Raw genomic sequence first — 26,183 nt, forward strand, 5'->3', positions numbered from 1 at the left:
TCATCCAGCATTCCAGAACAGATTGAAGCAAAATGTCATTTTTAATATTGTTGAAAATGGCCTTTCACAGACACCGCTCAAGTAAAACAGAGCACTACATACCTTGTAAATTGTACCACCCTATTTTGAACACTTTGCTAATGTCTGGGTCAGGAATTGATGCAGTTCCCAGAGGATAATCCTCAGCATTCACTATTCTGCCACTGTGTCTGCATTCCAAAGGAGTTAAACCTCTACAAAGCTTCACTCAGATGGCACCGATCAGATTGCTGACCATTGGTCCACCAGTACCTTTTGTTTACATCATCTTCCTCCAAGAACTTCAACCCACTCTGAAGCTCCTGCCTTGAGGTGAACTTAGTCAGCGTGGGGACAGTCCTTGACCCTCAACGAGTCCACTGTTGTTGCACTCTGCACTCGCGGCCAAAGCTCAGTTCATAGAGCGTTAATGGGAATGGAAGATAGGGAGCTCTCTGTGGCACCTCCACCTCCTTGGCAAAAGGCCATTTTTGAGGATTGGACAAGCTCAATATGGCGAATTTTAACCGAAAAGAATAGGTGGGTCGGGTCGGGTGGGAGGCTAAAATATAAAAGATGCGAATTCCGACTCCAATCCATCTCCGACCTGCCCACTTCCGGGTTTAACAGAGGCAGACCGGGAGTGGGCAGCCAACCGGGAGGCGAGTTGGCACTTTAATATTATAATGAAGCTGGAAGCCTCTGTGGTTGGCTGGGGTTCCCAGGCCTCGGGATTCCCGGCAACCTCAGGGAGCAATGTTATGGGCCGGGAGGAGCAGGAGTGCTTCATCCCGGCCCCTCCACCTCCCCCACCATCAGCCCCCCCACCGGACCAGGGATCGGACCCCCTCTCTCTTTCCTCCACCCCCTCACTCCAACACCAGATGGGTCAAAAACTTAAAATCTGGCCAGTGTCTCAATCAGGTATGTTGAACTGTTATTTTTACCACCACTAGCATACTGTCAATATCTGCTTCATCACAATGAAATGGTTAAGCCTTCAGCCAGAAAGTTGGGAGGGTGAGACTGTAGAAAAAGAGGAGAATGATAAGGATGATCTGCATGAGGTGACTCGCTTGATATAATTTTTGAAGTATTTAATGCTTGGCTGTCCACAGAGTTTAAACAGTGTAGCTCTGTAGTGTTTCCTGCTAATTTTTCACAATGTAAATCTAAAGGAAGTGTATCTGTACATTTAACATGGTCTCTTGGTTGTCCCTTTCTACCGTGCTTTGATGCTTTAAAATTGTCAGGTGGAGACAGATTATTCCTTTGATAGGACTTTGTTTTGGTAATACCATGAATGATGGTCACGGGAAGCACTATCAGCACTGCTTCTAAATAAATTGCCCATTTAAAATATCTACGTAATTTCACAGAAATCATGATTTTTTTTTAAGTACTATTTTCTTGATAGTCCCTCTCCATAGTTACCTAAAACAAAGAATCTGATTAGGTGGAAAGTTACACAACAATATTAACAGTTTAACTCAAAATTACATTTACAATGAAAAGTTGTTCTCTAATTTTAGGTGATTGCACATCGTGGAGGCCATTGGACAATTCTGCAGAATGCCTGTCGACTACTATGGAACTGTGCACATGTTGCAATGATGTATGTAACTGGCATGGACTCATCAAATGAAGCCATTTTATCCACAGACAGAGTCAAGTCTATGCTCTGTCTGCCATTCAACTTAGCTGCACAGAATCTCCTTGATATGATAGTACAACTACAGAATACCTACACTAATATCAAGGTAGCGGCATCAAGATTATGTTCATGAGACTGAAATGTGTAGTCTAAGGCCAGGAAATTATTCCTGGGAGCTGTTTCCGCTCCATCGGTAGTAACGGCAAAAGATGGAAACAGCTCCAAGTAATTTCCTGGCCTAAGTAATTTGGTAGAAATCAGTTTTATTGGAGTAATGAAATTTAAACATTAATCAGCTGAAAAGCTAAAGGAGTGTGGCTTGTTTTGCACCAAGTTCGGCCTCACCCCTCTATCTCTAACCTTCTTCATCCCTACAACCCTCCGAGATCCCTGCGCTCCTCCAATCCTGAGCTCGTGAGCATCCATGATTTTAATCACTCAACCATTGGCGGCCGTGCCTTCAGCTGCCGAGGCCCTCAGCTCTGGAATTCCCTGTCTAAACCTCTCCGCCTCTCTACCTTTCTTTCCTAAGGTGCTTTTTAAAATCTACCTCTTTGATTAAGCTTTTGGTCATCTGCCCTAACATCTCCTCATGTGGCTCGATGTCAAATTGTGTTTGATAACGCTCCTGTGAAGCACCTTGGAATGTTTTACGACATTAAAGGTGCTATATAAATGCAAGTTGTTGTTGTTATTGTTTGCAAAGCTTGTTACTCTGTAATTTAACTATTGTCATACAATGGGCCCAAGTTTCCACATGATTTGCACCTGATTTTTAGGAGCAACTGGTGGAGAACGGACTATCTTAGAAATCGCAATTCACCACATTTTTTTTTCTGCAGTTCTAGTGAGGTGGAACAGTTCTACTTTAGAACAGAATTTTTTCTTCAAAAGGGGGGCGTGTCCGGCCACTGACGCCTGATTTCAAAATTTCCACAGTGAAAACGCACTCCAAACTAAAGTAGAATGGAGCAAGTGAAGATTTTTTTAGAACTGAAAAAACCTGTTCTACACATTAAAAAATCAGGCGCAGGTTACAAATTAGGCGTCCAGAACGAGATGGGGGGAGGAGGGGGGGGGAAGGGAACTCATTAAATTCTACAATCAATCCTTATTTATACTTCTACAAATATTATACAAATAAATCCAACCTGAATAAACATTTATAAGCAAAGAAAAGATTAAATAAACCATCTTCCTACCTGTGTGAAAGTGCTTTAGCCATCGTTCGAAGGAAACTGCCGTTTGTTGCCGCACAGGGGAGGGAGGGGAAGGAGACAGCGGCTTGTTGCCATGGAGGGAGGGGAAGGAGACAGCGGCTTGTTGCCACGCAGGGGAGGGAGGGGAAGGAGACAGCGGCTTGTTGCCGCGCAGGGGAGGGAGGGGAAGGAGACAGCGGCTTGTTGCCGCGCAGGGGAGGGAGGGGAAGGAGACAGCGGCTTGTTGCCGTGGAGGGAGGGGAAGGAGACAGCGGCTTGTTGCTGCGCAGGGGAGGGAGGGGAAGGAGACAGCCGTTTGTTGCTGCGGAGGGGAGGGAGGGGAAGGAGACAGTGAGAAGGGAAGCCTCAGTGCTGATGGCAATGTGGTATTATTAAAAAATGTTCAAAAATTAAACAGCTACAAAGAACTACAAAAATGGCCGAGTGCCAATGTTTTTTTTCACACTAAGCATGCGCGAACGCTCCAACGCGCACGCGCAGCGTTGCCGGCAGGAAAAAAAAATCTAAATAGTACCCGCCCCCTCCCACTTACAAAATCGGCGTGAGTGTAGGCTCCGCCCCCCTGGGCGCCGCGCCAAACAGACAAGGAGCTGCAAAGCGCTCGAGAATAGCGCGTTTTTTTTCTGGCGCCGTTTTAGGCGCGAAAAACGGGCGCCCAGCTCGGAGGGGCGCCCGTTTTTTATCCTGTGGAAACTTGGGCCCTTAAAGTGGTCAATAATTGCAATGCAGAAATGTTTTTCTTGACCAACATCAGGCTCATCAATTTAATTTCCATCCTTTCACTGTAATGGTGGAAATATCAAATATATTTCAGGTCAGACAACGACATTTCATGTAAGGTAAATCATTTTCTGTATTTTATGCAATGGTTAAAATCCTTTTTTCATTTTTTCTTAATCAGTTTGTTGATTCAGATGGCGTCTTTGATGTCCCTAGCTGTGTAGGAGGCATATCAGATGATGAAGGTGGATTTAATCTGAAATTTGAACACCCATTTGATGATGTAACTGTAGTTGACTTACACTGGGTGTGTGCCATGGTACTGTACTCTTTAGAATTGCTGTGCAATCAAAAAAAGTGGGAATCCTTGGTCTACTTAGCCATCCAGTTCAACGCAGTAACACAGTGAGTGATTTTTTAATCATCTGCCCCATTTTATGTTGTGTTTTTCTATCTTTTTAGGAGAGATGAGCTGTAAAGACTGAACCCACAAGTTCACCTCACTCTCTGTGGATACGCCCTTTGATTTCACCTTGTGTTTCCTCCAAATGAACAGCAAAGCAGCTGTGGGGTTGAAATATTGTGCATTATTTTAGCACAGTTAACGTATCACCACCAAATTCTTGTGTGTGCCATTTTAACAAACATGTAACTCTATTTGAAATAATATAACAATTATAGGAATTTAACACAAATGGATTAGCCAGTGTCTAAAACCACTTAGAGGACTTTCAACCCTAACATGAGGAATCAGGGATATGAACCGTCACCCTTTCATACTATGTCACCACATTAGTGAAAATCATTGAGTAAAAGTACATTTCCCTGAATTTAAAAAAAAATACTGCAAAGGAGGTTAGCGGGTGGGTGGCGGAGGGGTAAACATTTTCTGACGAGTAAAAATAAATAGTTTATTCCAAATAATGGGAAACAATTATACGAATACTAGCCATCAATACAAAAAGCATTAATTTAATACCCCATCTGTGATAGGTTAGAAGGCAGGAGAGATTAAATGACAAAAGGGACGATGGTGTGAGGCAGAAGGGGATGGTAATAGGACAGGTAAAGAAACAAAAGATGGGTCTAGAGGAGCTGTAAATGGGAATAGAATCATCAGCAACTGCTGTCCAAAAAATTGGGGACAATAGTTATGATCTGAAATTGTTGAACTCAGTGTTGGGTCCAGAAAGCTGTAAACTGCTTAATCGAAAAATGAGGAGTGTAGGAGGCCGAAGACAAACAGTTCAGGGTGGAAGTGGGGCAGTGAATTAAAATGACAGGCGACTGGAAACTTGGAGTAATGTTTGCGGACTGAATGGAGGTGTTCCACAAAGTTTGGACTCCCAATGTAGAGGAGATCACATCGTGAGCAGTGAATACAGTATAATAAATTGAAAAAAGTACAAATAAATCGCTGTTTCACCTGGAAGGAGTGTTTGGGGCACTGGACAGTGGGAAGGGAGGAGGTAAAAGGGCAGGTGTTGCATCTCCTGTGCTAGCACGGGAAGGTGCTGTGGGAAGGGGAGGGAGTGTTGGGGGTGAATTAAGAGTGGACCTTACAGGTGGCATGAATGAGATGAGGAACAAGATAAATGTCATTGAGGAAAGCATTTCAGCCATCTTAAATCATAAATCCGATTGAAAAATCAAACCATCCAGCTGACTCTTGAATGACTAGATTTTTGCTTTTGCTATCCTACCCAGAAATCTATTGATCCCTCTGCAGATCCCTCTCCTTTCATCAGTCCAAAATTGGCCCTACACTTGGCTGATCCCCTGACCTCTTGTCCTGATGACACTGTTTAATTTGAAGCACTGTTTTACATTTATCTCTTCGATATTGTTTACTATCTTACATACTCATATATTATATTATATTGTCACCTTTTGGTTATCACCTCTCACAGGAGAAACTCCCAGCTTTCTCTGTTCTTTTCTCACATCAAGTCTCTAATACTAGAGAATAGTCCATTCTTCTCCTTGTATTTCTGTGTCCAGTACTGGGCACAGTACTCTAGATCTGGTTCAAGCAGAGCACGGTATGGTTTAAGCATTATTCCTCTGACTTGTATTCCAGTTTTGGTAGTTGCGAATTGCCATTACAGATAGCGGCCAGAACACCCCCGCACCCGGTGTGGAAAATCACGGCCTCAAAAATGAAATGTAATATTTTACACTTCAGTTATTGACTTTCCAGCTCTTTAAAAGCAGTAAGTCAAAATTTTATTTTATTTTCTGATTTCTTGCTTTGTCTGCTTATTAGTGAAAGGTACGCTCTGAAAGTCACTCCCCTATTGGTATACGCCCAGGACCAGCTTTGTAAAAGGATCATTGAGTACGATGGTCCACCTCCTCCACAGCCTCATTTAGTACAAGCTGCAGTCGACTCAGGAACAGTTGTAAGTATCTACTTCGTCTGTTGTGTGCTCTGGGATAAATTATTATGAAGCTCACCTTACAAGAATGCTTATTTCCCGGGAGCAAGGCAGACTGTGAGACTGGAAAGTTGCTTCTTGTTGCTGCGCATCTCAGGCAGAGCACTTGTGCCTGGGGCAGGTGCAAACATGTAAATTGAATGGTAATGAGGCAGGGCTTATGTTATTGCTCCTCCCATCTCATTTTGCTAGATCAGCATGTGGAAGGGGCCCAATTCAGGGGTGATCAGATGTCTAATAGGTATGCAGCAAGCATTGGGAAGCATCAAAAAGGCTTCTCTTTACAGGACCAGCAGGACCAGCCATGGCTGCAGGCCATCTGTCTGTTCTGAAGTTGGTCACCATCACTGCTGCTGCAAGACTCTTGGGTGGTACAGCTTCTTCCCTCACTTTTGTCTCAAGCCCCTTCCAAGAGCCTTCCCTGTGCCAATGGAGCATAGATAGCTGACCCACAAATATGGGAAGGTTCGGGTCCCAGTGAAGTGCGTACTTCAGATGTGCTCTGTCTGACTTAGGTTCAGGTGGAGGTGGGAGGAGAGAGAAACTTGGCTCCTAAAAGTGTTGGGAAGACTGCAAACCAAAAGACGTTAGTTGAGCACTGAAGTAGATCATAGCTGAATCAGGTATCAAATTTGGCACTGCAGGCTGAATTCAGGGCATTTCTGACACATTGGGCCCCGATATTATCTCGGAGATGTGTTGGGAGTGAGTGGAGGGGAGGAGGGGGGATCACTAACGCACAGGAAACCCAGAAGTAAGTTCAGCACGTTGTTCAGTGGCGTTTTAACCCGGCCAGCTCATTAGCATTTCATTTTCGCTTTTGGCATTCAATGTGCGATGAGGACCCGCATGACACGATCTCAACACCATAGGGGCAATCCAAAGATGGAATTTGGAGGAGTTGGAGCTGGAAACAAGAGAAATGGAAACTTGAGAATGGATCCCAGATGGTCAAAGGCTTCGTCGCATTTCAATGATGCCTTCACTGTGCTGTTGGGGGCAGTGAGGAGCCGGAGAGTGATACTCATCCCCAGCAATGGGAAGAGGAAACCTGGTGCTGACACCAAGAAGGTGTGGCTGGAGATGGTCCAGGAGGTGAGCAGCAAGAGCATGGTGCCACACTCATGGATTCAATGCAGGAAGCTCTTTAATGATCTAACCAGTTCAAGAAAAGTGATACTGTTGCACAGTCACTTACATCCTGCTGTGCGCATCACCCCACCCCCCTCACTCTGTCTTCTCAAGCCCACCCCATCATGTCCTCACACCTGCGCACCCATCCTTCTCTTTCGATGCACTTCCTCACATCCCCATCTATCCATCCACCACTGCCACTCACCCTCATCCTTATGCAATGTTATGCCTCTCATTCATAGTTACCCTCACCAAATGCACTGCATCCATAAGGTGACCACATGCCATTACTCACTCAGAGGTCTGTGTTTTCCCTCATTGCAGGAGAAGAGAGCACTGTACATGAGAGAGAGGGAGAGAAGCAGAGATGGGCCTCCACAAATTTCCTAGCTCACAAGTGCAGAGATCAGTGGAGTTTCAGTATCCCAGGCCATTGAAGATGGGGAGACGGGGAGCTCCCAGCTGCCTACTGACACAATTAAATATCCGTGACCCACATGACAACAGCACTCAGTCACATGAACTTGATTTCAACAGCAAGTGAAATATGATCATCTTGTTAATGATAAGTCGCAACATTCTTCCCTTGCCAGTACTATTTTATGGGGTGAAATTTGGTAGCGCTTGTTTGGGGCATTAACTTTTAACTTTTTCTCTCCAGCACTGTGGTAGCAGTGAAATGCGGCTCGGCCATGAGAGGGATGATGGCGAAAGGAGACATGGAAATGGAGACTTTGCTCAAAGTGCATCCATTTCTCATCCATTGACCTCCCCTCAATCAGTACCCGACATGCTACCACATGTTCCGATGGCATTGTCTGCCCATACACAGGTGCAGGTGGAGCAGTCTTTGCCGGGGCCCTCACGGGCTCCAAAACCCAGAAGTTGTCGGCCAAGGTCATCTCAGCAGTCAGTGCAGGAATCTGAGCAGCCTGCCTTTACCTCTGTGGAATCTCCCTGCTCATACTCACTGGCATCATTGCAGTGAATTTTTGGCCCTGACAAACATGCCACCTATGTTACTTGTGGGCCACCGACTGGGAGATCCTGGATATGTGTCTGGCAGAGCCCTGGAAGGATCCGGTTGGCAACAAAGTTAAAGGTGGTGGTGGTGACTTTGACAGCCACCGGTAACGTGTGGCTACCGGGTCCAGCAAGCAGCAGGTCTTCTTCTAGCAGGCTGCAGATGTCTGCCACCACAAATGCGACAACCTCACCTGTGGAGACAGTGCTGTTCCGACATGTCAGGGAAGCTCAGCCTGTGTCATGGTTAGTACCTCCTGCGAGTTGCACCGCTCTACTGTTCCCCTCTCTGCTGCTCCCTTGTTGCTGGTCATTTTGGTCCTTGTCCAGCATATGCTAATAGGCAGCCCGCCTCTCCTGAGGGAGTTGCATGCAAGCAGCTGAATGCGCTCAATTTAAATGCATAAGTCAGTGGGTTGGAGGTTTTAATCCACTATCTGCACCCAAACCCTTGCGTGCCTCTTGGTTAAATTTCTTCTCATTCAGGACCAAGCTTTTCAAGTGGTTGTAACTTTCCTGCCCATTTACTTTCATTTCAGATATTAAAGCTACTTTGAGTGATATTCACCTCAGTTTATATATTCAATTATGGAAACATTTATGTCTGGACAATAAGTCTTGTATTTACTGTAACATAGCTTTCTTAAGTACCTTATGGGCTAAAATTGCCCCTTTCCGTAAAGCCTGTTACCACCGCAAATCGGTGGCCATGCTGTGGAGTGGAGTGGTCGCTGACCTTTGGTGGAATGACCACTGATAGCCCAATTGCTCTCCCAAGTTTTCCCGGCGATGCTGCCGATCCGCAGTATATGCATCATCACCATCCACACCGCCGATCTAACCCCCCGATGGCGACATTCCCCATAGAAAATCTTCGACCTGCCCAGCGATGCCAAATCAAGCTTTCACCCTTCGATAGTGGCGGTGCGGCTTCCCTTAAAGGGGTGGGGGGCCTACTGCCACTGCCGCCATGTTTTTTTTTGTCGGCCGACTGAATGGTCGGCCCAACAAATATGTCCCCGGATTTGGCCGGGCCGCCAACAGGCAGCCTGGCACCCCCTCTTGGGTGCCAGACCGCTGGCCCGGCCGAAACCCTCCCTGGTGGCCCATAAGCGCGGAAGCTCTCCCCTTTAAGTGAAGGTTGAGCCGTGGTGACGCGGTGCCGTGACGACGTCATCGCGGCAGTGACTTCGCACCGCCCCCTCAGTTGCTGTCACCGCCACGTTTTTGCCCCTCAGGTGTAGTCATCGCCCCCATTATGACCAACTTACGGATCAAAACAAAAAAATAAGCGCAATTTTGTGAAAGTGTTGACCTGAACCCCTGAAATGCGGTGGGAGCGCCCCATTTTGGGCGGGGGCCAATTTTTACCCATTAGTATCTGACGGTCCAAATATAACCCTGTAAATGTTTTCCAAAAGGTCCAGTAAGGTCAAATTTTGAATTTCATCTTCCACCAGATCACAAGTTATGATTTTCTCAGAATTCTTTTTAATATTCCTTTAAAATCAGTTTTATAAGGTAATTACAATTCTGTAGCCATTCAAATTCATGCACTTATTTCAAGAATAATAATTATTTGCAAGAACAACTCTGTCATGTACTCGCCAGCCTGTAATTTTCAGCCCGTTCATATTAAGCTGGGCGTTGGTGGGGGTGTGCAGGGAATTTGCTGGCTTCCAAGAGCAGAATGGAACCCCTAACCATTGGTTTGGGAATAGAATTTCCACGTGGTTCCCCAATCTCCCACTGTAGCTTTGGCGCAAACCAAGAGAATGTCCATTCGCGCCATTTTTCCAGAGTTTCTGCTAATCTCCCGCCGAAGTTAGAGCAGGAAATCAGGAGAACCCCCAATAAAATTACTGGCCATGACCTTTAAACGTCTTTAAGTGCTTCTCAGCCAATGAAGTACTGTTGCAGTGCAGTCAGTGTTGTAATGTAGGCAAATACGGCAACCAAATTACGCACAGTAAAGCCCCACAAGGAGCAATGAGAAAAATGATCAGTTAATCTGTTTTTCTTCATGATGTTGGTTGAGGGAAAATGTTGGCCAGGACACCTTCCTGTTCACGTAATTGTGCATTGAAATCTTTTACATCTACTTGAATAGGTAGGTTTAATATTTCATCTGAAAGACAACGGCAGTGTCAGGATATGCACATGTTGGTTATTAAATAGAATAAGCTAGTTGTAATATATAGCATTATATAATATTGAGCTAGACGGTTATTAGGTTAAAGCACACTTTAAAAAGACTCACAGATAGCCAACAGTGGGAGTGTGATAAGGGAATTGTAATTGCTTAATGGACTCCAGTGTATAAACTGCAGTAAGTTCCTTTTGCAATAAAGATTGGGAGAGATAAGACATCAAAGGCATGCACAACAAAGGGTAACAGCTAATCATCATCATAGGCAGTCCCTCAAAATCGAGGTAGACTTCCACTCTAAAAATGAGTTCTTAGGTGACTGAATAGTCCAATCTGCGAATTACAGTCTGTCACAGGTGGGACAGACAGTCGATGAAGGAAAGGGTGGGTAGGACGGGTTTGCCTCATGCTCCTTCCGCTGCCTGCACCTGGTTTCTGCATGCTCTTGGCGACGAGACTCAAGGTGCCCAGTGTTAGCACTTCCTCCACTTAGGGCAGTCTTTGGCCAGGGACTCCCAGGTGTCGGTGGGGATGTTGCATTTTATCAAGGAGGCTTTGAGGGTGTCCTTGAAACGTTTCCTGTGCCCACCTTGGGCTCGCTTGCCAAGTAGGCGTTCCGAGTAGAGCGCTTGCTCTGGGAGTCTTGTGTCAGGAATGCGAACACTGTGGCCTGCCCAGCGGAGCTGGTAGTGTGGTCAGTGCTTCGATGCTGGGGATATTGGCCAGATCGAGGACGCTAACGTTGGTGCGTCTGTCCTCCCAGGGGATTAGTAGCTGTAACACCAGCACACACGCAAGGTGTCATGACATATGACACCTGCATGTTTACTATGTAAGAAAGAGTATGATGTAAAGCTGTACTAGAACAGAGACCCCCCACCCCACCCCCAGTATAAACCAGAGCGTAGACCCCCACCCAGTATAAAGTGAGAGAGAGGAGACCCTGCCCATTATAAAGTGAGAGAGAGGAGACCCCGCCCAGTATAAAGTGAGAGAGGGGAGACCCTGCCCAGTATAAAGTGAGAGAGGGGAGACCCCCCCAGTATAAAGTGAGAGAGGGGAGACCCCCCACCCAGTATAAAGTGAGAGAGGGGAGACCCTGCCCAGTATAAAGTGAGAGAGAGGAGACCCCGCCCAGTATAAAGTGAGAGAGGGGAGACCCCGCCCAGTATAAAGTGAGAGAGAGGAGACCCCCCCCCCCAGTATAAAGTGAGAGAGGGGAGACCCCCCCAGTATAAAGTGAGAGAGGGGAGACACCCCACCCAGTATAAAGTGAGAGAGGGGAGACCCCCCCCCAGTATAAAGTGAGAGAGGGGAGACCCCCCCAGTATAAAGTGAGAGAGGGGAGACCCCCCAGCCCCAGTATAAAGTGAGAGAGGGGAGACCCTGCCCAGTATAAAGTGAGAGAGGGGAGACCCCCCCCCAGTATAAAGTGAGAGAGGGGAGACCCCCCCAGTATAAAGTGAGAGAGAGGAGACCCCCCAATATAAAGTGAGAGAGGAGAGACCCCCCCCAGTATAAAGTGAGAGAGGAGACCCCCCAGTATAAAGTGAGAGAGGAGACCCCCCCAGTATAAAGTGAGAGAGGGGAGACCCTGCCCAGTATAAAGTGAGAGAGGGGAGACCCTGCCCAGTATAAAGTGAGAGAGGGGAGACCCCCCCCCAGTATAAAGTGAGAGAGAGGAGACCCCCCCCAGTATAAAGTGAAAGAGGGGAGACCCCGCCCAGTATAAAGTGAGAGAGAGGAGACCCCCCCAGTATAAAGTGAGAGGGGAGACCCTGCCCAGTATAAAGTGAGAGAGCGGAGACCCCGCCCAGTATAAAGTGAGAGAGAGGAGACCCACCCAGTATAAAGTGAGAGAGAGGAGACCCCGCCCCAATATAAAGTGAGAGAGGAGACCCTGCCCAGTATAAAGTGAGAGAGGAGGCCCCCCCAGTATAAAGTGAGAGAGGAGGCCCCCCCAGTATAAAGTGAGAGAGGGGAGACCCCGCCCAGTATAAAGTGAGAGAGGGGAGACCCCTCCCAGTATGAAGTGAGAGAGGGGAGACCCCCCCCCAGTATAAAGTGAGAGAGAGGAGACCCCCCCAGTATAAAGTGAGAGAGAGGAGACCACCCCCAGTATAAAGTGAGAGAGGGGAGACCCCCCCCAGTATAAAGTGAGAGAGAGGAGACCCCCCCAGTATAAAGTGAGAGAGAGGAGACCACCCCCAGTATAAAGTGAGAGAGGGAAGACCCCCCCAGTATAAAGTGAGAGAGAGGAGACCCCCCCCTCAGTATAAAGTGAGAAGTGAGAGGGGAGACCCCGCCCAGTATAAAGTGAGAGGGGAGACCCCACCCAGTATAAAGCGAGAGAGGAGACCCCGCCCAGTATAAAGTGAGAGAGAGAGAGAGAGGTGACTCCAACCCCATGTAAAGCGAGGGAGATGAGCGATCCTGCTCAATATGAAGTGACGCTCCATGTCTCCTAGAAAACCACATATGCAGGAAAGGCCGCCAACTGCTCGAGCTTGATAGCTTTCTGCAAGGTTGTGTCTCCTTTCTCGCTTTATACAGGGTCGGGTCTCTCGCTTTACGCAGGGTCGGGTCTCCTCTCTCTCTCGCAAGTGTCGCTATTTGTCATCGTCTGCTGCAAGCTGCATAACCTCACCGTCAGGAGAGCACAGCCATTGCCACCAGGCATAGCTGCACCATCTGCAGAGGAGGAGAAGTGGGTGCAGGAGCAGGAAGAGGAGCAGGAGCAATCGCACAAAAATAGGTAAATGGTGATTCATCTCATTGCCGCTTATGGGACCTTCCTGAATAACTACACTTCAAAAGCAATTAATTGACTTTAAGCTACATCGGGATTGCTTAAGAACATGAAAGGTGCTATATAAATGTAAGTTCATTCTTTCTGAAATCCAGGGTCAGAGCCTGATCTGGCTTTGGGGTGAAGCTGGGTGAGACTCGCTGAAGGTAGCTTCACACTTCCATTGTATAGCTCATAGACTGTAAATCAAGTTTGGTGTCCAACCAGATATAAATCGTGACCGGGGTCCCCTAGACTTACTAGGTACTCATATCTGAAATGAAATGTTTAGACAGTATGAATGCTGTTGTACCACTGCATTCAGCTCCTCTCCCAGTAGTTATATTTAATATATAACTGTACTGGGAGAGAAGCTGTGATCATGTCAATAAGTATGGATGTGCAGAAATCTCTCCTGAGCAATGGAATTTATCTTTCACCAAGACAATGAATACCACAAGTAGTCTGGCTGAAATCTGAACTATAGTGTGGTAGCTTCAGTGTACATACAATTCTAAAGAGGCTAAAATAGCTCAAAGCAAATATATTCCCATTGACTGGATGATAATTATCCTCGAGTACTAAGTTAAAGAAAGGATGAAATTTGTGTCTGTTAAACATCATTATGAGGAAGTTGATTAACACTGGGGAGATCTTGGTGGATTGGAAACAGGCTAATGGATTAGATGAGATGGATCGAACAGCTGCCCTCATCTCTACCTGATCAAGTGTGGTCAGTGCTTCAATGCTAGGAATGTTGGCCTGGTCGAGGACGCTAACGTTGGTGCGTCTGTCCTCCCAGGAGATTTGTTGGCTGGCTGAGACATCGTTAGTGGTATTTCTCCAGTGACTTGAGGTGTCTACTGTACATGGTCCATGTCTCTGAGCCATACAGGAGGGCGCATTGTCCGCATGCCAGACACGAAACTCCCAAAGCAAGCGCTCTACTCGGAACTCCTTCATGGCAAACGAGCCAAAGGTGGGCAGAGGAAACGTTACAAAGACACCCTCAAAGCCTCCCTGATAAAGTGCAACATCCCCACTGACACCTGGGAGTCCCTGGCCAAAGACCGCCCTAAGTGGAGGAAGTGCATCCGGGAGGGCGCTGAGCACCTCAGGTCTCATCGCCGAGAGCATGCAGAAATCAAGCGCAGGCAGCGGAAAGAGCGTTCGGCAAGTCTGTCACACCCACCCTTCCCTCAACGACAATCTGTCCCACCTGTGACTGGGACTGTGGCTCTCGAATTGGACTGTTCAACCACCTAAGGACTCATTCTAAGAGTGGAAGCAAGTCTTCCTCTATTCCGAGGGACTGCCTATGATGATAATCATCTCTACCTGTGATTTGCTGATGTGTGGACCTTCTGCAATAGTGGTCTCATAATTTGTGCACAGGTTTAATTGTACAATATGACAAAACTCCAGAAGTACTGTAATATAAAAACAATTTAAAATCTTTAGAAATGTTTTCAATCTGTGACTGGAAGTCTGTTTCCACTGGGGTTCCACAGGGCTCAGTACTAGGTCCCATGCTTTTTGTGGTATATATCAATGATTTAGACTTGACTGTACGATTAAGAAGTTTACAGATGATACTAAAATTGGCTGTATGCTTAATAATGAAGAAGAAAGCTGTAGACTGCATGAACTGATCAGATGGGCAGTATAGTGGCAAATGGAATTCATTCCAGAGAAGTGTGAGGTAATGCATTTGGAGAGGGCTAACAAGGCAAAGGAATACACATTAAATGATAGGACACGGAGAAGTGTAGAGGAACAAAGGAACCTTGGAGTGCACGTCCACAGATCCCTGAAGGTAACAGGCCAGGTAGATAAGGTGGTTAAGAAGGCATACGGAATACTTGCCTTTATTATCCGAGGCATAGAATACAAGAGCAGGAAGGTTATGCTTGAACTGTATAAAACACTAGTTAGGCCACAGCTAGAGAACTGCGTACAGTTCTGGTCACCACATTACAGGAAAAATGTGATTGCACTAGAGAGGGTAGAGGTGATTTACGAGGATGTTTGCTGAATTGGAGAATTTTAGCAATGACGAAAGATTGGGTTTGTTTTCTTTGGAACAGAGTGGGCTGAGTTGAGACCTTATTGAGGTGTATAAAATTATGAAGGGCCTAGATAGAGTGGACCTATTTCCCTTAGCAGAGGGGTCAACAACCAGGGGCATAGATTTAAAGTAATTGTTAGGAGTTTTTGAGGGGATTTGAGAGGAAATGTTTTCACCCAGAGAGTGGTGGGGGTCTGGAACTCACTGCCTGAAAGGGTGGTAGAGACAGAAACCCTCACTGCTTTTAAAAAGTACTTGATATGCACTTGAAGTGCCGTAACCTACAAGGCTACGGACCGAAAGCTGGAAATTGGGATTAGGCTGGATAGCTCTTTGTCAGCCGTCCCTACACAATGCCCTCCTTCTGTGCTTAAATTTCTATGATTCCATGAATCTCTTGGTTCTGTGATAAGTAACGTAAAGACAATCATATTAAAACAATTATTTTTTAGATAAATTGCAGAAACTTTCTAGGAAAGAAGTTGAAAGTCTTAACATCTGTATACCAAGACCTTGAAACTGATGCGTACTCAGGTAGGAACATTCATATATTATATGCGTTATACATTTCATTCGGTATCCATCAAAGGTTTTTAAAGCCATATATCAATTGAGAATTCTTAGTTGGTTTCAAAGAACACAAATTTATTGCAATTTTCAATATGTCTGAGTCAGTTCTTTTGGCTGGTGTTTCATTTGCACAAGGAAATGGTTTATAATGCAGCGAGTTAATGTATTGCCCATACCATCCTCCTCCAATCCCTCGCCTCCATTGTCCAGCTGGGTTCACCTGGTTCCATTCCTATCTAACCAGTCATTGCGAGAGAATCTCCTGCAATGGCAGTTCTTCCCACTCCTGTACCATTACTTCTGGAGTCGCCCAAGGATCCATCCTTGGCTGTCCCCTATTGTTCATCTACATGCTGCCCCTGGACGACAGAATCCGAAAACCTGTACGCAGACGACACCCGACACTATCTCATCACCACCTATCTCGACCCCTCCACTCCCTCTGATTTGACATACTGCTTGTCTGATATCCAGTTTTAGATGAGCAGAAATTTCCTCCAATATTACAACGACCAAAGCCATTATCTCGGTCCGCGCCACAAACTCCATTCCCTCGCCACCAAATCCATTCCTCTTCCTGGCCACTATCTGAGGCTGAACTAGACTGTTCGCAACCTTGACGTATTCTAGACTCGACTATGCCAATGCTCTCCTGGCTGCCCTTGACCCTTCGTTAACCTGAGCTCATCGAAAACTCTGCTGCCCCTTTCCTAATTCGCCCCAAGTCCTGTTCACCCATCACCCTTGATTTTTCTTTTGCCAAATGCTTCTTAAAATAACTGTGGCTCTAACTTAAGGTTAATTTTACTAGTAAATTTCCCAACTCCATAAGTAAAGCCTGTCCCAGCTACCAATACTTGCCTCTTACAACTGTCGTTCGATAATCTGATCATTGAAGCACACATTGGGGAGGATATTTGTTTTGACATTAAGTGCACTACACAATTTTTGAAGAAACTGTAACGGTTACCTCATCCCCTGCATACACTGTACACTGCTGAAATCAGACCTGTTTGGACATACAGAAAGGTTCAGCCTCAGAGAGTTGCTTCAGATTTGAAGAATTGAGGATGCCTTCACCTGTTGAATAGTCCTTCTTTTTCACCCTCCATGTGCAGCTGGAGTGATGTTCAGCTGGTAAATCCAACTTGCCAGCCAGGTGTGACTCCCGTCGTATGTGAAGGCTCAGAATAATTAAGTACAGCAACATGTCCCCAGTAATATGTGTATGATGTACTGGGCACAAAGAATGAAGACCCTTCCAGATGAACAACATAACCATTTTGCACTTGTTATAAAGAGCATAATACCAGATTAATTCCAGTTACTGATTTTCCTTAAAATATGGACAGTTGCTAATGGGTCAATTGCACTTATGCCAAAGAATTGCACCCATAAAGCAACAATCCCATTGTTGTTGTAAATCACCAGTTTCCCCCATTGGGGAATTCAACCATACTGGACGAAAGGCTGTCTTTAAATAAATATTCTACTAAAATACCGTTGATTAACTTACATGTGCTGTACTATGGAATGAATATTCCGGTTGATTGTTTGACTTGTAGTTAGTTTAACATAACTTATGTTGAGATTCTAAACTTGTAACTGCTCAATTAGGGGGAAAAAGAGCAAATGCTTTGGTGTCGGTACCAGTGGATGTGAAGGATACACTCAGCTGCTTCAGGGAGTCACTGGTCAACTCTAATTATGTCAGCCGTGCCCTCAGGCATAGCAGGAAACTCCTGGCATTACTCCTGGCTTACACACAGCAAAGTAAGTGCAAATTATGTCACAATGTTAAAATGTAACTATTTTCAACTCTTTAACTAGTTTGATTACTATTAAATAGTGATAGTACATATTAAAAGCAAACAGTGAGGACACAAGCAAAGAGTGAAAGAGCATACCTTTACAGTCTGGAATTGACCTCAGCTGGAGTATTGTGTCCAATTCTGGGCACCACACTTTAGGAAGGCCGTGAAGGCTTTGGAGAGGGTACAGAAAAGATTTACTAGAAGAGTTCCAAGGACGAAAGATTTCAGTTATGTGGATAGATTGGAGAAGCTGGGGTTATTTTTCTTAGAGCAGAGAAGGCTCAGAGGAGATTTGAAAGAGGTGTTTAAAATCATGAAAGGTTTAGATACAATAAATAAAGAGAAAATGTTTCCAAATGGCTGAAGGGTCAATAACCAGTGGGAACAGATTTAAGGACATTGGCAAAAGAACCAGGGCGACATGAGGAAAACCGTTTTTACGCAACAAATGATTAGGATTTGGTATGCACTGCCTGATAGGGTGGTGGATACAGATTCAATAGTAACCTTCAAAAGGGAATAGGATAAAGAATTAGGAGAAAAGGATTGCAGGGATATGGGGTGAGAGTGGGATTAGCTGGATTGTTTTTCGAAAGACCCATCGCAGACTCGATGGGCTGAATGGCCTCCTTCTGTGCTGTGCTATTCTATGATTCTCTTTTAACTTTGCTCTTAAAGCTGTAGTACATTCTGTTGAGCATAGTACAATGTGTTGCAGCTATAATTCTGTTTCAAAGAAACTATATAAAACTGGAATAAAAAAAGCTGGTATCAGTAAAAGTGACCATGAAGCTGTTGGATTGTCAAGAAGACCATCTGGTTCACTAATATCCTTTAGGGAAGTAAACCTGCCATCCTTACCCGGTCTGGCCGATATGTGACTCCAGTCCCACACCAATGTGGTTGACTCTTAACTGCCCTCTGAAATAGCCTGGCAAGCCACTCAGTTGTATCAAATCACTACAGAAAAGATTAATAAAACTCGACGGACCACTCAGTTTCACCCTAAGCATTGGATTCGGACACGACAAGGACACATGCAGCCAGTCGATGCTGCAGTCAACCATTAACCTGACATAGGGGTAGACTTTCGCCTTCATTTTCGGCGATTTTCTCAGCTGTTTTTGTGAGAGAAACTGGCTGGCGAAAATTTCCCCCTTACTTTTTAAATGGTACCACCCACATCTCAATACTCCCGACGGGAGCAAACTACTGACGTGCACCGCCGAGAAAATCGCTAGGGTGTAAGTTTGGCCTCAACGGAAGCCCGTCCAGATCGCCAAGGGAACCACGTTGTGAAAGCTGCTTAAACAGGGCGGTAGGTGAGTACTCTGCAAAGAAAGGTAAGTTAAAGGTTTTTTATTTATTTATTTTTAATTGTAAAATGGTGATTAACGGTAAAACTATCTTGGGAATGTTTTTTAACTTTTATAATTTTTTTTTAGTGAATTTTTAAAAAAGTTTCACCTAGTTTCACCTTTAACCGCCAAGAAACTGACTAGAATACTGGTGCAAGATCCATTTTTTCGCCGGACGATATATTTTACTTTAATTGTGGAAATTCTCGCCAGCGTTAGTTGCAAAATGTTAGCAGTTTTTCTGGGCAGCAATCGGTCGTTGAGGGGCTCTCGGGAAAGTCCAGCCCATAGTCATACTCACAGAATCATATCTATCAACCAACATCCCAGACTCCTCCATCACCATTCCTGAGAGACCCAACTGGGGTCATCATCATCATAGGCAGTCCCTCGAATCGAGGATGACTTGCTTCCACGTCAAAAAGTTCACAGGTGTTTCAATGATGGACCTAAAATTCCAGGTCCGAACTAAATCTTGAAGGGTGGAAGATGCCTGTGCGTGGATTTTGTTAACATGTGGTGACCGTTGCACACGGGGTTGACAGAGCTAGGTCTTGGTCCAGTAGCAAGGATTAACCAAGACGACTGGAGACAAGCTCTGCTGCACGGACCTAGCGTACATACATATCGCAGTGTGGGCTGGCCCGTGCTGTCCCTGGCACTCGACTCTTCTGAGCCCCGAACTCACGCCTCTCCTGGGCTCCGATCACGTCCCTCTACAATCTCTCGCTGCTCCTTCGCCCCGACCTTTCTGCTCCTTCAGTACCTGCCCACGTTCCAATCACCAACCTGGACCTTGATGACATCCCTTTTCATTGCCGTTGCTCTCCTGCTCCAGCACGTGCTGCTCCCTGTTGTGGTGTGCCACCACGCTGCTCCTTCCACTCCCTGGCCTGCTCCGATGGTGCTCACAGGCTGGGGGCCACGCAGACTGCTGGGCTAGGCCGCCACGCTGCTCCTTCCGCTCCCCGGCCTGTTCCGATGGTGCTCGCAAGCCGGGGGCTACGCAGACTGCTGGGCTAGGCCGCCACGCTGGGGTGGGGGCACAGTGGTATACAGTTGGGAGGGAGTGACCCTGGGAGTCCTCAACATTGACTCCAGACGCCATGAAGTCTCATGGCTTGAGAGCAAGGAAATCTCGTACTGTTTACCATCTATTACCCACAATCAGCTGATGAATCAGTACTCCTCCATGTTGAACACCACTTGGTGAACACTGAGGATAGCCAAGGGCACAGAATGTACTGTGTCGGGGATTTCAATGTGCTTTGGTAGTACCTCCACTGATGGACATAGGTGCCAGACTGGACATGCGGCAGAAGGTGTGAGAACCAACATGAGGAAATAACCTTCTTGGCCTTGTCCTCACCAATCTATCTGTTGCAGATGTATCTGTCCATGACAGTATTAGTTGGCATTTTCACGCAGGTCGGGGCCACCATGTGAGAACACCAGCAGTAGGTCGGGGCCATAAAAAGAGCGGCAAGCGGCCTCTGGACAGCGTGGTGACTGACCTGCGTGAGAACACCAGTGTCAGGTCAGAGCCATAAAAGGAGCAGCGAGCAGCCTCTGGACAGCATGGCAGCTTACCACTTCAGGGAGCAGAGCGAGCTGGTGCAAGAGGGCAACTGGATTGGACATCACCAAGGTCCAGGTCAGTGATTGGAGAGTGTGGGCAGATACAGCAGGAGAGGCGAGGTCGGGGTGAAGGAGTGGTGAGTGATCGTGCAGCGACATGATCGGGGCCGAGGAGAGACATGAGTTCGGGACCAAACAGATGCGAGGGCCCTGGGACAGCACGGGCCAGCCCACACTGCGATATGTGAGCGCACTAGGTCCGTGCAGCAGAGCTGGTCTCCAGTCATCTTGGTTAATCCTTGCCTCTGGACCAAGACCTAGCTCTGTCAAGCCCATGTGGTGGCTGGTGTGCAACTTCCGTCACCGTTAAAAAAAATCCACGCACAGGCATCTTCCACTCTTCAACATGTAATTCGGGACCTGGAATATTAGGTCCTTCATTGAAACACCTGTGAACTCATCCCTTTTTGGTGTGGAAGCAAGTCAACTTCTATACGAGGGACCGCCGAAAAAGAAGATTAGTTGGAGTGACTACCGCATAATACTTGTGGAGACCCAGGTCCTGCCTTCACACTGAGGACACCCTCCATCGTGTTGTATGGCACAACCATAATGCTAAGTGGGATAAATTAAGTACAGACCTAGGAGCTCAAAACTCAACATTCATGAGATGCTGTAGGCTATCAGCAGCTGTAGAATTGTATTCCACCACAATCTGTAACCTCATGGCCCGACAAAAGGGACAGCCAACATGGATTTGTTAAAGGCAAATCGTATCTGACTTGAGGTATTTGATGAAGTAACATAAAGGGTTGTTATATGGACTTTCAAAAGGCATTTAATAAAATACTTCATAACAGTCTTATTCAGACAATTGTACAATTAACGGGAGGAGGAGGCTCTATGAAGATCCCCATCCTCAATGATAGCAGAGCCCAGCATGTGAGTGCAACAGACAATGCTGAAGTGTTTGCAACCATCTTCAGTCAGAAGTGCCGAGTGGATGATCCATCTCGGCCTCCTCCTGAGGTCCCCACCATCATAGAAACCAGTCTTCAGCCAATTTGATTCACTCCACGTGATATCAAGAAACGGCTGAACACACTGGATAGAGGAAAGGCTCCTGACAACATCCCGGCAATAGTGCGCTCCAGAACTAGCTGCGCCTCTAGCCAAGTTGTTCCAGTACAGCTACAACACTGGCATCTACCAAATAATGTGGAAAATTGCCGAGGTATGTCCTGTCCACAAAAAGCAGGACAAATCCAATCCGGCTAATTACTGCCCCATCAGTCTAATCATCAGCAAAGTGATGGAAGGTGTTGTCAACAGTGCTATCAAGCGGCATCTACTCACTCTGTTTGGGTTCCCCCAGGACTACTCAGCTCCAGACCTCATTACAGCCTTGATCCAACCATGGACAAAATAGCTAAATTTCAGAGGTGCAGTGAGAGTGACTGCCCTTGACATCAAGGTAGCATTTGATCGAGTGTGGCATCAAGGAGTCCTAGTAAAATTGAAGTCACTGGGAATCAAGGCGCAAACTCTCCACTGGCTGGACTCATACCTAGCACAGGTTGTGGTTTTTGGAGGCCAATCATCTCAGCCCCAGGATATCGTTGCAGGAGTTCCTCAGGGCAGTGTCCTAGGCCCAACCATCTTCAGCTGCTTCATCAATGTCTTTCCCTCCATCACAAGTTCAGAAGTGGGGATGTTCGCTGATGATTGCACAGTGTTCCCTTCCATTTGCAGCTCTTCAGATAATAAAGACCTGGACGACATTCAGGCTTGGGCTGATAAGTGGCAAGTAACAATTGTGCCACACAAGTGCCAGGCACTGATTATCTCCAACAAGAGAGAGTCTAACCACCATCCCTTGACATTTAACAGTATTACCATCGCCGAATCCCCCACCATCAACATTCAGGGGGCGAGGGGGGGTCACCATTGATCAAAAACTTAACTGGACTGGCCACATAAATACTGTAGCTACAAGAGCGGGTCAGAGGCTGGGCCATCTGCAGCGAGTGTTTCACCACCTGATTCCCCAAAGCCTTTCTACCATCTACAAGGCACAGGTCAGGAGTGTGATGGAATACTCTCCACTTGCCTGAATGAGTGCAGCTCCAACAATACTCAAGAAGCTCAACAGCATCCAGGATAAAGCAGCCTGCTTGATTGGCACCCCAGCTTCCACCTTAAACATTCACTCCCTCCACCACCGCTGCGCCATGGCACTACAAGATGCACTGCAGCAACTCACCAAGGCTTCTTCGACAGCACCTGCCAAACCCATGGCCTCTGCCACCTACAAGGACATAGTCAATAGTCAAAATTTGTAATTCTATTTTATCAATCGCTTGATATGCCAGTAGTAATTTGTTTAAACTTATCACTGGTAATGTAATTAATTAGACATTGACCTTTCATTGGGTGTATTTATATCAGTCCTTAGTGTTGGAATTAAAGTTTCTCCTGTCTGCTGGCTATAAGGGTGCTGAGCAAAATTAATTTGGACACTCTTAACCAGGGCAGGACTTTCTATCCCAGTCTCAACATTGCTGTAGCTTTAGCTTGCCATGACTTCTTTTTTAGGATGCTACGAGTGCCCTTAAGGTTCCAAAATAGCATCTGCGGCATGTACGCATACTTCTAACATGAAGCCCACCGGACGCCATCTTGGTAAAGGGGTTAGCGCGCATGCACTTAACATCTGCCGGATGTATGCAGAGCAGGCAGATCACAATGTCAATCAACGTGCAACGCTGATTTGATGCTAGCGCTGCCATTTTGGATCTTCAAGCTCCAGCCGACACTCTTTTAAGCTCGCACAGCTGAACATGCGTTCAGCAGCAGGAAGGACCTCAATCCAGCACTATTTAAAGGGATCATCAACTATTTATAGATTAGTTTCTGGTTAATTTCTTCTGGCTGTTGCTACAATTTTGCATGATTTTGGTGCTTTCCATGGTTGTTCCATGGTTCAAAAGTGTACAGGGAGTGGTGTGGCAGGTACTGAAGTACATTTTGCTGACTTCAAGGCTTCTGCACAAACCAGTTGTTCCCAGACATGGGAGCATGACTGGGAGAAGGAGCAGAGGCCAACATAAGAATATAAGAATTAGGAACAGGAGTAGGCCATCTAGCCCCTCGAGCCTGCTCCGCCATTCAACAAGATCATGGCTGATCTGGCCGTGGACTCAGCTCCACTTACCTGCCTGCTCCCCATAACCCTTAATTCCCTTATTGGTTAAAAATCTATCAATCTGTGACTTGAATACATTCAATGAGCTAGCCTCAACTACTTCCTTGGACAGAGAATTCCACAGATTCACAACCCTCTGGGAGAAGAAATTCCTTCTCAACTCGGTTTTAAATTGGCTCCCCCGTATTTTGAGGCTGTGCCCCCTAGTTCTAGTCTCCCCGACCAGTGGAAACAACCTCTCTGCCTCTATCTTGTCTATCCCTTTCATTATTTTAAATGTTTCTATAAGATCACCCCTCATCCTTCTGAACTCCAACGAATAAAGACCCAGTCTACTCAATCTATCATCATAAGGTAACCCCCTCATCTCCGGAATCAGCCCAGTGAATCGTCACTGTACCCCCTCCAAAGCTAGTATATCCTTCCTTAAGTAAGGTGACCAAAACTGCATGCAGTACTCCAGGTGCGGCCTCACCAATACCCTATGCAGAAGGATCTCCCTGCTTTTGTACTCCATCCCTCTCGCAATGAAGGCCAACATTCCATTCGCCTTCCTGATTACCTGCTGCACCTGTAAACTAACTTTTTTTTGGGATTCATGCACAACCCCCGCGTCCTCTCGGCTTACGCCGATGACGTGCTCCTCGCGGTAGAGGATCCCGCTGACCTGCGGAGGATGCGTGAGTGCCAGGAGATTTACTCGGCCGCGTCCTCCGCCAGGATCAACTGGGAGAAATGTTCCGGACTCCTGGTGGGTCAGTGGCGGGTGGACTCCCTGCCGGAGGAGCTCAGGCCTTTTGCCTGGAGCACGACCCATCTCCTCTATCTGGGAGTCTACCTTAGCCCCGACGAGGGAGCCTGGCCGGCGAACTGGCAGGAGCTGGAGGCCAAGGTCGCCGCTCGCCTAGGGCGCTGGACAGGACTGCTCCGAGTGCTGTCCTACAGGGGTCGAGCGCTAGTCATAAACCAGCTGGTGGCCGCAATGCTGTGGTACCGGCTGGTCACTTTGACCCCTCCCCCTGCGTTTGTCGCCAAGATACAGAAGAAGCTGGTGGACTTCTTCTGGAACAACAGGAAGCACTGGGACTCTGCCGCGGTCTTGAGTCTCCCGCTTGTGGAGGGCGGTCAGTCGTTGGTGTGCGTCAGCGCCCAGCTCGCGACTTTCCGTCTTCAGACCCTGCAGAGATACCTTTACGTCGAGCCCCCTCCTAGGTGGTGCGCTCTGGCGAGGTATTTCTTCCGCCAGCAGCTCGACCTCAATTATGACACGCAGCTCCTGTTTGTGAACTTGGGGGGTGCCAGGACCGCCCTCCGGGAGCTGCCTGTCTTTTACAGGGAACTCATCAGGGTCTGGAACAAAGTCTCCACCAAGCGCAGCTCTCCGCCGGCTGGAGTGACGGCCGTCCTGCAGGAGCCGCTGCTCGGGAATCCGTACCTCCACGGCCGAGGCTTCATGTGGCGGTCGGAAGAGCGGGCTGTGGCTGGTGAGGTGACCAGGGTCAGGGACCTGCTCGATGGCGGAGGAGCGGGCTGGATGGCGCCAGACACGCTGGCGCGGCGCTTAAACTCTGCCAACGTCCGCCACGCGGCCGATGCCATCGAGTCGCTAAAAACAGCTCTGGGCCCTGACTCCGTTAGGTGCATCGAGGAGGCTCAAGCACGTGGGGAGATCCCGTCCGAACTGACCCCCATCCGGACGGAATTCCTCATCGGCGCCAAACCCCGGAACCTCCCTCGGGGGCCGGCGCCTCACAACTTGAGCCGCCTCCGGGAAATCCCCTCCGTGCCTTTCAGTTCCGCGCGGAGGGGTTTCCTGTACGGGCTGCTCCTGCACACCCTCAACTTTGCCATCCTCGCCGGCCGTCCGGACACGCCATGGCGTACCATCTTGCCGTCCGGAGGAGGCGGGGGTCCCCGATGGAGGGCACTCTACGCAGGGGTCCTCCCACTGTTCATCGGGGACTTGGCCTGGAGGGTGGTGCACGGAGCAGTGCCGTGCAACAAATTTTTAAGCCGGTTCACGGACTCCCAGGCCGCCTGCAATTTCTGCGGTCTGGAGGAGTCCGTGTTCCATGTTTTTATTGAATGCACGAGGTTGCAGCCCCTGTTCCACTATTTGAAGGGGCTGCTCCTGAAATTCTGGCTGCACTTCAGTCCCACTCTCCTGATCTTTGGGCACCCTGTGCGGAGGGGAGCGGGTAGGTCCGAAGGCCTCCTCGTAGGACTGCTCCTGGGCACGGCCAAGGGTGCCATCAGCCGGTCCAGGCAGCGGGCGGTCGAGGGGGTCGTTCAACCTGACTGCCTGCCTCTCTTCCGCTCTTACATCCGGTCCAGGGTGTCCTTGGAGATGGAGCACGCGGTGTCCACCGGTACGCTCGCGGCCTTCCGCGAGAGGTGGGCACCGGAGGGACTGGAGTGCATCATCACGCCCGGCAACCAAATTTTA

At 47.5% G+C, this 26,183-nt stretch overlaps 1 protein-coding gene across 9 annotated transcripts in view; it reads left to right on the forward strand.

Moving 5' to 3' along the window:
• cfap54 (cilia and flagella associated protein 54) overlaps nt 1-26,183 on the forward strand; it is a 724,932-nt gene that overhangs the window by 385,078 nt on the left and 313,671 nt on the right. For all 9 annotated transcript variants that reach the window (XM_070897703.1, XM_070897704.1, XM_070897705.1 and 6 more), the window contains 5 exons: nt 1,551-1,778; nt 3,794-4,017; nt 5,879-6,014; nt 15,665-15,746; nt 17,400-17,555. In XM_070897703.1, the coding sequence (XP_070753804.1) occupies nt 1,551-1,778; nt 3,794-4,017; nt 5,879-6,014; nt 15,665-15,746; nt 17,400-17,555 (826 nt within the window). The remainder of the gene's footprint in view (nt 1-1,550; nt 1,779-3,793; nt 4,018-5,878; nt 6,015-15,664; nt 15,747-17,399; nt 17,556-26,183) is intronic.

Source organism: Pristiophorus japonicus, chromosome 13 (assembly GCF_044704955.1).
Source record: "Pristiophorus japonicus isolate sPriJap1 chromosome 13, sPriJap1.hap1, whole genome shotgun sequence".
In the NCBI taxonomy this organism is placed as follows: domain Eukaryota; kingdom Metazoa; phylum Chordata; class Chondrichthyes; family Pristiophoridae; genus Pristiophorus; species Pristiophorus japonicus.